Source organism: Euleptes europaea, chromosome 3 (genome assembly GCF_029931775.1).
Source record: "Euleptes europaea isolate rEulEur1 chromosome 3, rEulEur1.hap1, whole genome shotgun sequence".
NCBI lineage: Eukaryota > Metazoa > Chordata > Lepidosauria > Squamata > Sphaerodactylidae > Euleptes > Euleptes europaea.
Window position 1 is genome coordinate 10633719 of NC_079314.1, and position 10891 is coordinate 10644609.

Consider the following 10891-nt stretch of genomic DNA (forward strand, 5'->3'; position numbering starts at 1 on the left):
CCTTGCGCTCCCCCCCCCCACCGGAGACCGGATTCCTCCCCCCAGTTTCCTCTTGCAGTCAGGCAGACGCCTTTTGCAGAAAACCCGAGGCTGAGCCAGGGTTAGTGCGGGCGGTGGGGGGGGAGCCGTTTGCACCAGCAGGCTGTCAGACTTCAGTACCTCGTTGCATCTCAGTAATAGTAAACTTCACTCCAGACGTTGCAGAAAGTTTAAAGTTTTATTAAGAAAGCAAACGGGTCAGAAGGTCTATCCCACTGGTTCCCAACCAGGGGTCCATGGACCCCCAGGGGTCCGCGAGAACTACATTAAGGTCCGCGAAACAAAGTTATAAACCCATAATAAATTAATATTTTCAATTAAAAGTTCTCTATTATATATATATATATATATATATATATATATATATATATATATATATATATATATATATATATATATATATATTCAAATATTATTCTAAGTTTAATGTTTAACTAACAGTTATGATTAAAGTTTATTTTCACATTCTCAGAATTTTTATTTTGAACCTTGGGGTCCCTGCACCGAACAAAAAAGTCCTAGTGGTCCCTGGTCAAAAAAAGGTTGGGAACCACTGGTCTATACAAACTTAAGGTCAGAATACCGAATGGGAAAATACAGGCTATCTTTATAGGGGACACACACTAGAACTGATTACACGTAATCTTTGAAATGCAAAACATCGGTGTTCTTTCAAGCTTCTAGAGGTGCCAGGTTTCTGGCAGAATTGACACCTTGAGAAGAGATAGTTGATTTACAATAGGAAGGCTTTGAAGTGGAAGTGTTACAGCCTCCGGCCTTAGCCCCTTCCTCTCAAACTGAAGAAACTTTCCCACGAGACCGGGAAGGGGGGGGAGAACACGGAGCTTGCTTACCCGGGGCCCGACTGGGTGCCCTCACTGACACAGGCCGGTCTTCAGGACTCAAATGCAAGCCACGGCATTGCCACAGCTCTGGCCCGGGCCATGCCCACAGGCGCCAACCCTGGGAGCAATGGGGAGGCACCACCCTCCCTCACCTTTCTGATGGTGCTCCGGGGTGTGGCCCTGATCTCTGGGAGAAGAAGTCGCAGAAGGACTCGTTTGCGGTGCAGAGGCTCCGTTGCCCCTCCCCAGCACAGAAGTAAGCAAAGGAACCTGGGACCAGAGCAGCAGTTCTGTAGCAGCCTAGAAGGGGCAGATGCCACCCCAGGGGCAATTTACCAATTGATGGGAGCAGCAACAGAGGCAGAGAGACGGGCAGGATCAATCCTGCCCAGCATTCCTGTGCTTCAAGCTGGCAGCCACGGCTTCCTGGGGGGATAACGGGGAAAGCGAGGTCGGGGTGGGGCTCTTTGGCACTAAGAGACAGATGGACACCACCAGGCCACATTCTTTAGCCCAAACAGTTGGCTCCTCTGGCTGGCAGAAGATGGGAAAGGGGAGCGTTCACATAGAACAAAACTCACACAACCGCCCCCCCCCCCGTTACCTACCTGACACCCCCAGCTGTCATCTGCCCCCAGCCCAGAGTGACGTTCTGAGGAGGAAAGACCTCTTTCTCTCGCTTGGGCTGTGACCAGTGCCCAACGCGTGAGGCCTGCCCACTAGTAGCCCCCTGCTTGCCAGGTGTTCTGTCAGCACCTTGACTCTGCCTCACAGCACAAAGAGACAGGTGAGAGGCTGGCAGCCACATCTTCCTTGGGGGAATAACGGGGAAAGCGAGGTCAGGATGGTGCTCTTTGGCACCAGGGCTCGGGCCAAACTCAACGCTTGGAGGCACCTCTCAGCCCAGCCTTACTCTGCTCCCTCACAAAACACCTGCTGCCTGCTGACCTTGTCTGGAAGGGAGCCCCCCTAATGTTTATGGGAGGGCAGGACAGCAAAGGAATGCATGCCAATGCAAGAGGGAATCACCCTGGTGGTGCACAGTGTGGACCCACTTTGGGCAGCTGGGGGGGATTACACCAGGAGATAGAATCATGGAGTTGGAAGGGACCACCAGGGTCATCTAGTGCAATCCCCTGCACAATGCAGGAAATTCACAATTACTTCCCCACCCCACTCGCAAGTGACCCCCTACTCCATGCCTTCAGGACCTCTGCCCTGGAGGAAAATTGCTTCCTGACCCCAAAGCAGTAATCAGCATTACCCTGGGCATGTATTAAAAAGCCACGAGAGCCAAACACTGATGCAACCCTTCCTGCCTTCCCTCTCATGATCTGCCTAAGTTCACAGAATCAGCCTTGCTAACAGATGATGGCCATCTATGCTTAAAAACCTCCAGCAGATGAGGGGGGGGCAGAGCGATCATTGTTCAAAGTGTTCGGTTTAAGGATTGTCATATATTTGTGTGTGTGTGTGTGTGTTAAGTGCTGTCAAGTTGCTTCCGAGTCATGGCAACCCTATGAATCAATGTCCTCCAAAACATCCTATCTGTAACAGCCTTGCAAATTGAGGGCTCTGGCTTCCTTTATAGAGTTCATCAATTTCTTATTGGGTCTTCCTCTTTTCCTGCTCCCCTCAACTTTTCCTAGCATGACTGTCTTTTCTAGTGACTCTTGCCTTCTCATAATGTGACCAAAGTACGATAGCCTCAGTTTAGTCATTTTCGCTTCTAGGATCAGTTCAGGCTTGATTTGATCTATAACCCACTGATTTGGGTTTTTTTTTTGGGGGGGGGAAGTCCACAGTATCCGTAACACTCTGATCCAACACCAAATTTCAAAGGAATCTACTTTCTTCCTGTCAGCTTTCTTCATTGATCAGCTTTCACATCCATATATAGTAGTAGGGATAATAGGGAGCTCCTATCATTACTCAGTGGGGGCGGGACCTGTTGTTTTTTGCAGAATTGTGTGTGTGTGCGCGCGCGCATTGGTGTGACTGAGGGGGCGGGGCACTGTGTGTGCGCTGGATGAGTGGGGTTCCAGCTGCTGCCAGGCAGGCTTGTGTGTGTGTGTATTGGTGTGACTGGAGGGGGGGTTGGGGAAAGTGTTTATCGACCTCCCCAGGCAGGGATGTGTGTGTGATTCCCAGTGTATTTTTTTAGCACGCGCTTTATCCTCCAACCTGCGTGGAGGGTTCAAGAGCATGTGGTTAGGTTGCCAGAATCCCAGGGCTGGAGATTACCCCCCCAAAAAAGCATGTTAGAAGCTTACAGAGCTCTAGAGACATTGAAGAAAGCAGGCAGGCAGGCAGGCAGGCTGTAGGGAGAGCCCAGCCTATTCTCCCCCCACTCTTTTGGAGAGTCAGACCCAAGGTCCTGAGCAGATTTTTGCACAAAGTCTGCTGTGGACAGAGAAACTCCCTTCCTCCCCTTTTAGACTACACAGCTAAAAAAAACCTCTGCTTTGAAAATGGGATTTTCCTCTCAAGAGGAGCCGAGAGGAGTGCCGGGGGAAAACACAGGAGGTCTGCCCTCTGCCTCCCTTTTCATTCCAGCCCTACGCGTGGTTAAGAGAATTTTGTAAGACTGTCTGCAGCATGCCCTCTATAAAAATCCTCACGCTAGAGGGGTTTGTAAATCCACCCCACCCCCGCCGCTGAAAGCAAGCTTCCAGACCTCCCCCGGCCGAAAAGAGCTGTTTATCTCTGGCCCCCTGCTAGTATCTTTTCCCCCCTGCTATGTACAGAGAGAGAGAGAGAGAGAGAGGGGGAGAGGATGAAGGCGAAAACGGCATGGATTTCCCCCCCCTGCTTTTCCAGCCAAGTTCTGAAAAATGCAGATCAGCTCCCTTTAACAGCACCGGCAGCACCATCAGACTGACAAAAATCAATCTGATCAGTTATGTTAAATTAGAGGCAGAGACTGTGGGGAGAGGAGAGAGAGCGACCGAGCGAGCAAGTGAGAAGGATTTAAACAAAGAATGCAGACCCCCCACGCTTCCTCCCCCCTTTGTACAGCTGCAGTGGGGCAGGCAGGCAGGGAGCCAGACAGAGAGAGCAGCCAGAGTCAGGGGTTTTGTGTTTTTAAGGTGTGTTAATGTTCAAACAAGATCTTACCACCTTTGCGCTCTATTGAATGAAAGAAAGTAACCGTGCTGTGGAGGTCTATACAATGGTGGAAATGCCTCTTGGTAGGGGGAAAGAGAGAGGGAGGGAGGAGCCAGCAGGAGGTAGGGGTGTGTTTGGAAACGCCTGTGATCTGCCCCCGCCTTCAAGCCTATCAAACCTGCCACAGTTAAGAAGGCGAATGACGGCCCATGACGCGTTTTCCCCATCAGAAGCCTTGAGTGACAAACCCTTCCCCCCTCTTATCTAGGCCCTGCAGCTGAACATGTGCTCTCCAAGCCATGATAGCAGAAACGTTCTTTTAGGCTTGCTGTCGGCATCCGCCACTTTCCTTCATTTCTAGCCGTGCAGAGTGAAGTTTTAGAGTGACAGACCTGATTGGCAGCTCTGCAAAACTGCCATCGCAGCCTCGCAAGGCCCCGCCCCCTCAGTCACACCAATGTGCGCGCGCACACACACACACACACAATCCTGCAAAAACCGACAGGTCCCGCCCCCACTGAGTAATGATAGGAGCTCCCTATTATCCTTACTATAGTAGTAGGGAATAAAATGCAGATTGAAGAGATAGGGAGATACAATACATCGTTGTCTAACTCCTTTACCAATTGGAAACCATTCTGTTTCTCCATATTCTGTCCTAACCGTGGCCTCTTGTCCAGAGTACAGTTTGCGCATCAAAACGATCAGATGGAGTGGCACACCCATTTCCTTTAAAACCAGCCATTACTTTTCGTGATCCACACAGTCAAGAGCTTTGCTGTAATCTATGAAACACACGCTGATTTTCTCCAGAAATTCTCTTGTATGCTCCAGTAATGAAGGAAAGTTTGCAATATGAGGTCCAGTGCATCTTCCTTTTCTGAATCCAGCTTGAACATCAGGCATTTCTCATTCCATATAAGGTAGCTGGTATAAGGTTCTGGTGTTTTTCTTCAGCTTTATCTAAATATAATTTTTAAAAACCCTAAATGAATCCCTGGGGCTAGCTGTCACTCCACAGATTTCTGCTTTCCCCGGCTTGGTCAAAGAAGAAGTGGACACAACAATGCTTTACTCACTGAAAACAGGCAATCTTTAATACCTTTAATATCCATACCGCCTGGTACACAGCAACATAGGCAAGCCAGGGGCGCAGGAGACATGGAAAGAAAGGGAGGGGGTAGATGGCAGCCGCGGGCTGCATGCCCCCTGCGCAGCAGTGACAGCACTCTGCACGAGGCAGGATGTGACCCGCTGTTTTGCCACAGCACCACACAGGGAGGTTTGTAGCCAGGTACTCCAAAGTGGAAAGGCCGAGGAATGGAGGAAGGTGCGGAGGGGGTGGATAGGCCAGAGCAGAAATTTAGAGTTTCCCTTTGCTGAGGAGACTGCTCTCCAGTCTCCATCTGGATTTGGGGGAGAGAAGGGGGAAGGGCTGGCACTACTCCTTAGGGTAATGCCTCGACAGGTAGACGTTTTTCCCATCATATTCAGAGGTGGTCAAGCACTTGAGGAAGAAGTGCCCAAGGTCATGCTTGGAGATTACTCTGGAGCCCCCCGAAGAGTCCACCGTCACTGTGTAGTCCCCTGTGAGCGGCTGGTCACCTGGAAGAGGAGAGAAGGTGGATTGACTCCAGGGGAACAACCCAGCACCACCACGCACTGGCAGGTGCCTGCCCTCGAAGCTTCCACCGCATTTCATGGCGGCTTTCAGTGCTTATTGCTCTTTTCCTCTGCTTTATCTTCTTGACACCCTGAGTGTGGCGTTGGACTCCAGGACCCCCCAGGTCCTTTCCAACTCTATGTGTCTGGCAGGGAAATTCAGAGAGAGGAGAGAGAGAACCCAGTGCAATGCCCAAGCCTGAAAAGGCCAATGTACCCTTTCCTTTGTCAAGCCTGAAACAATCTTGGAACAGGAGTTTTCCTGAGCACATGCAAAAGACCCGCACATCTGAGACTACCATATCCAAGAACAGAGTCTCACCACCTCATCTGTTAAAAATTCATCACTGGCTGTCCCTTCCTTAAAAAAGGGAGTGTTCATCTAGCCATTTCGATATGGGAAGCAAAATCCAAACTGAGCAGGACCGATTTTTAATTAGATTTGCCCTTGATGTACCACTGGAAAGGGGAATGCGACCCAGGGAAAGGATGCTCACACTGTTAAATTCAGCATCGGGCCACGAATGGGATTGAAGCCCCAACTTTGCTGAGACTGAAACTAATCACACGTGCCAACAATTCTAATCAGTTGTATGCATGTGAATTGACGTATTCTTGTGTCGTTTCACAACCTACATAAGGTTGAACTGCTGGTCAGGCACAGGGCCAAAAGTTCAGGACTCTTAACAAAGTTTGTTAGTGTAGCTGAAGGAAGAGCAGAATTATTGTTCTTTAATTACAAAGTTCTAGTTGTGGCCTGCCAGCCGTGCTTTGAGAATTTGGGTGAGGAGTCTGAATGAGCTGTATCATAGTTCGCCTAATATTATTCATTTAAATGAATTAGCTTTAGGTTCCAGTTATTGTATTTAGAGGACAAGCCAGTGTCAAAGTTAGAAGGATTTATGCTTGTACCCAACCGCCACCCTCTCTTGAAGAAGGGTTTGCTGGCAGCTCCCAGTCAAAGGAGATCCCCAGCTTTGTGGATGACGGTGTGCTTGCGTGCCATCCTGTTTCACATTGCATTCTGCCTCTCAGCTTTACATCTGATTTGCCTTAATTTTAGAGAATTGCATTCATTAGGTATTTAGTTCAAGTTTAAGAAATGTTAGATCTGATTTTTATTGCATGCATTTATTCTGAGTTTGTAGGGGTAAGTTGGAGCTGTTCTATTTGTTAAGTTCTTGCCTAATAAAAAGAGCCCCGTTTATCTTAAATAAAAATATTGTAAAGGTTCTCTGCTCTGCTAGCCAAAGATGGAATGTCTGACCAACAATATTTCTTTGTGCTGCAAGAAAGAGAGCTTGCCATAGTGGACCTGATCAGGGTATGTAGGGTGCTGCATTCAGCCTAGCGAGTCTTTAACTCCCCAAGAGTTGGAGTGTCTAGATCTCTAGATTGGGTGTGGATAAAATAATTTGTCACAAAGCTTTCTTGACGCATACAGACTCCAAAGAGGGATGGCCACCATCCATCAATCCCCACCACAAGCCGTTTCCTTGTGTGTAAGTGGCAGGCAGCCGCAGCCCACCCCAGCTCCCACAGGGCAGTGAGGGCCCCTGCTGCGGCCGTCGCAAGAGAGCCGTGAGCCAGACCTGCGATGTGGGGGGGCATGACATAGACACAGTCCAGCCCAGACTCCTTCAAGATCTGCTGCATTCGGATGTGGTCCTCCGTCAGCGGCCGCAACTTGGCAGGAACCTTCTCCAAATCCCACATCAGGAATGCTGAAATCCAGCATGAAATCCAGTTACTAGCTCTCCCCTTCCAGTGTACCGTGCCTTTCCCCCCTGTTCTGGGGCTCTGACTGGGGTGGCCCCCCCTCCATGTGAGACACATTAAGAAAAGTGCAAGCATGACCATAGTGAAGTGTGACAGGCAGCGTATCATGCCAATAAAGGTGACTGAAACTGACAGGCAGTGCACTGTAGAGGAAAGAAGAAGAAGAGCTGGTATTTATATGCCGACTTTCTCTACCACTTAAGGCAGAATCAAACCGGCTTACAATCACCTTCCCTTCCACTCCCCACCACAGACACCCTGTGAGGTAGGTGGGGCTGAGAGTGTGTGACTAGCCCAAGGTCTCTCAGCTGGCTTCATGTGTAGGAGTGGGGAAACAAATCCAGTTCACCAGATTAGCCCCCGCCACTCATGTGGAGGAGTGGGGAATTGAACCCGGTTCACCAGATCAGAGTCCACTGCTCCAAACCACTGCTCTTAACCACTACACCATGCTGGTATCTGCTGTGCTTGGACCTTAGGGAGCTGAATGCAAATCCTGCCACTTGGGAGTGACAGACCCTTCCCCCCAAACTCTAAATTGCTTCTAAGTCCTGCTTGCTTTGGCTCCACCCAGGACTGAAGTGCCGCGGCACACAGCAAGGTGCCAGTCCCAAGGAGGTGTGGCTGGCCTGGAGGGGCTTACCTGAGAGACAAACCACCACCTTGCGGATCCTGTGGGCCTTCATGGCTTCCACAATATTCCGGGTGCCTTCGGACATCATGGTGGTGGGACCTGATGAGCAATGGATGGAAGGGGGAGAGTCAGGAAAGCCCGGGGGAGGGGGAGGGGGAAGCAGGGTGCCGGGAGTGTGTGTGTGGGGGAGGTTACGCCTCTCGTACTCAGGTCATTGCGGGTGCCCAGAATGATGATCGCGGCGTCTTGGCCCTTCACGGCCCGGTTGACGTCCTCAGGGTTCAGCACGTCTCCCACAAGGACATGCGCTGGCTGGAGCTCAGGGGGGAGGCGAGCTGGGTCCCGCACCAGCACGGTCACCTGGTAGCCTGGAAAGAGAGCCGGGGCGGTTAGGGTAGTAGGTAGAGAGCAGGACTCAGATCTGGGAGACCCAGGTTCAAATCCCTACTCTGCCATGGAAGACTGCTGAGGGACCTTGAGCCAGTCATACGCCCCTATCCGCACCTACATTGTTGGCCACTTGTGAGGATAAAATTGGGGGGGGGAGGAAATGAGGTGAGCCACTTTGAGTCCCCATTGGAGAGAAAGGTGGGGTTATAAATGAAGTCAATAAAGAAATAGAAGAGCTATCTGGGAAACCCTGGACTGGATGGCTCAGGGTAGTCAGGTCTCACATCAGATTTTGGAAGCTAAGCAGGGTTGGTCCTGGTTAGTACTTGGATGGTAGGGTTGCTATGCAGGAAGTCCAGGGTTGCTATGCAGAGGCAGGCAGTAGCAAACCACCTCTGAATGTCTCTGGCCTTGAAAACTCTATTGGGATGCCATAAGTCAGCTGCAACTTGACAGCTCCCCTGCCCCCCCAAAAAAATCTGGAAAGGATTCACTGTAGAAGCGACCCCTGGGGTTAAAGCAGATAGCACAGGCCACAGGATTCTCAAGCTGGGGGGATGAGACAGGGGCTCAGGGCTTCTGCCCAGAGCACCCTTCTGAAAAGAGAGGTGGGCCGCAGTGGATACATACCCAGAACTGTGAAAAGCAACAAATGACTTTGACAATGCTAAACCCTGGTACAAGAAGCATTTTTTTCTGGGTCATAGAACAGCAATGCAACCCATGCCCTAAATCTGCAGAAGGGGAGGAGTAAGGGGCGGTGGCTGCCCCTTTGTGACCCCTGGCATGGCTCTTTCTGCCAAGAGAGAGACAGGTCCAAGTCCCACGGCTGTGTGCACAAAGCAGGTCTCCCCGCCCCCCCGCCCCCCACTGAAGCACCGTCTCTCTTCTGAGCTGGGATGTGCATTTCAGCCAGGTTTCGACTGTGCAGCTGCTGTTTTGAAACACCCCGAAGGGATTTGGCTTCCCCGAAGGATGCCCAGCATTTCACTAATCGGCTCATATGAGGAGTTTTGCCTTTTGAAATGAAATGTGCCACTGGACTCTCCGCTTGTCAGAGCCCAGGTTCTGCTTTGAACGCAGAAAGACAATCATGAATTGTGTCTGGCATTGTGGGGCACGGTCCCAGTCCTGTGGCCTGCCTTGCAAGATGCACAGGGGCACGATCATAAGAACATAAGAACCTAAGAAAGGCCCTGCTGGATCAGACCCAGGCCCATCAAGTCCAGCCGTGTGTTCTCACAGTGGCCAACCAGGTGCCTCCAGGAAGCCACTAACAAGAGGAGTGCAGCAGCACCATCCTGCCTGTGTTCCAGGATCGGGCGCTGGCCCTGAGTTGGGGCAACCTGCGGTGGGGCAGCTCAGGAAAGTGGCATGCGCAGGGAGTGTGTTTGTGGGGGTGCTATCCTAACCCTGTGGGTCTGCCTGAGTGGCAATGCTGTCGGGGGGGGGGGGACTGGCCCAGGCAGGGCTCTCCCGCTGGTTTGCTGAGGCTGAGCTCTTCTGTGCACGGGTGTCCCTCGGCGGGCTGCCTTGCGGTGCAAGATAGGTCGCCGCTCCAGCCAGATAACGCCGCGCCTCTTTATCAGCGCCCCTCACGCCTCCGGGCTGCCCTGGGCAGGGCAGACCTGACTCCCAGGCCGCTTCGAGAGAGCGGCGGGGAGAGGTGCGTGTGGGGGCGGCGGTGGTGGTCAGTGGTCAGTGCCGCAAGCGCCGACAGGGAGCTCGGGGCCAGACCCCGACGGGGCGGGCACGGCCCAGGCGCCGCCTGCGTAAACCGCCTTCAAGGCTGCGCCCCTGCTTAGGATCGCACCGCAGGCCACCAACGGATCACACCCATGGGGGGAGGTGGGTTTCCCTCCCGAGGGATCTCGGCGCTGGCAGCGATGCGGCCCCGCCAGAGACGCCCTCGCGACGGCTACAGGTCCGCCGAGTCGAGCCCCGAACCATATGGGGCCATATGGGGAAGGGGGGGACTTTTGCGCCGCGGGCCAGGCCGGATAGGCGGCTCTGCTCCCCCCCCCCCCCAGCGCCTTGCAGCCCCGCGCCGCCCACCGGCCTCTCACCCGCCTCGAGGGCCTGCGCCAGGGTGGCCGAGCCGGTCATGCCGGTGGCCCCGAAGATGGCGATGCGCTTGCAGGAGGCTGCCATGCCGCGCTCCGCCGCCGCCGCTCGCCCGGGCCCAGCGCCGCGCCGCCTTCCGCCCGGAGCTCCTCCCGCGGAGGCTGGCCCGGGGGAGGCGCCCGGGGCGGGGGCCGCCGACCCCCCGCGCTCCGCCGGCGAGTCCGCCCCAGCAGCTCAGGCGGCCGCAGCCTCCGGCCGGGCCCAGCGGCGCGCCCCCTGCCGGGCCGCGGCGGCCACTGCGCTCCGGAGGCGGGGGGCCCCGGTTCGGATTCTGCCGGGAGGCCGGCGGAGGAGCGCGGCCCGTCCCGCG

General features: G+C 53.2%; 1 protein-coding gene across 1 annotated transcript; it reads right to left on the reverse strand.

The window, feature by feature from the left end:
* Positions 1-5426: 5426 nt before the first annotated feature.
* Positions 5427-10608, reverse strand: BLVRB (biliverdin reductase B). The gene is made up of 5 exons (XM_056847235.1): positions 10524-10608; positions 8274-8435; positions 8077-8166; positions 7247-7378; positions 5427-5597 (listed from the first exon to the last, which is right to left on the reverse strand). The coding sequence occupies exons 1-5, from the start codon at positions 10606-10608 to the stop codon at positions 5434-5436; spliced, it is 633 nt and encodes a 210-aa protein (XP_056703213.1). The 3' UTR covers positions 5427-5433.
* Between the last annotated feature and the right edge of the window lie 283 nt (positions 10609-10891).

Excerpts from the sequence above, each read along its gene's own strand:
- BLVRB (XM_056847235.1), bottom strand. The coding sequence starts at position 10,608 with ATGGCAGCCTCCTGCAAGCGCATCGCCATCTTCGGGGCCACCGGCATG. Across the intron at positions 8,436-10,523 it reads GGCGCAGGCCCTCGAGGCGG|GCTACCAGGTGACCGTGCTG; the intron begins GTGAGAGGCCGG and ends CTCTCTTTCCAG. Across the intron at positions 8,167-8,273 it reads GGGCACCCGCAATGACCTGA|GTCCCACCACCATGATGTCC; the intron begins GTACGAGAGGCG and ends ATTGCTCATCAG.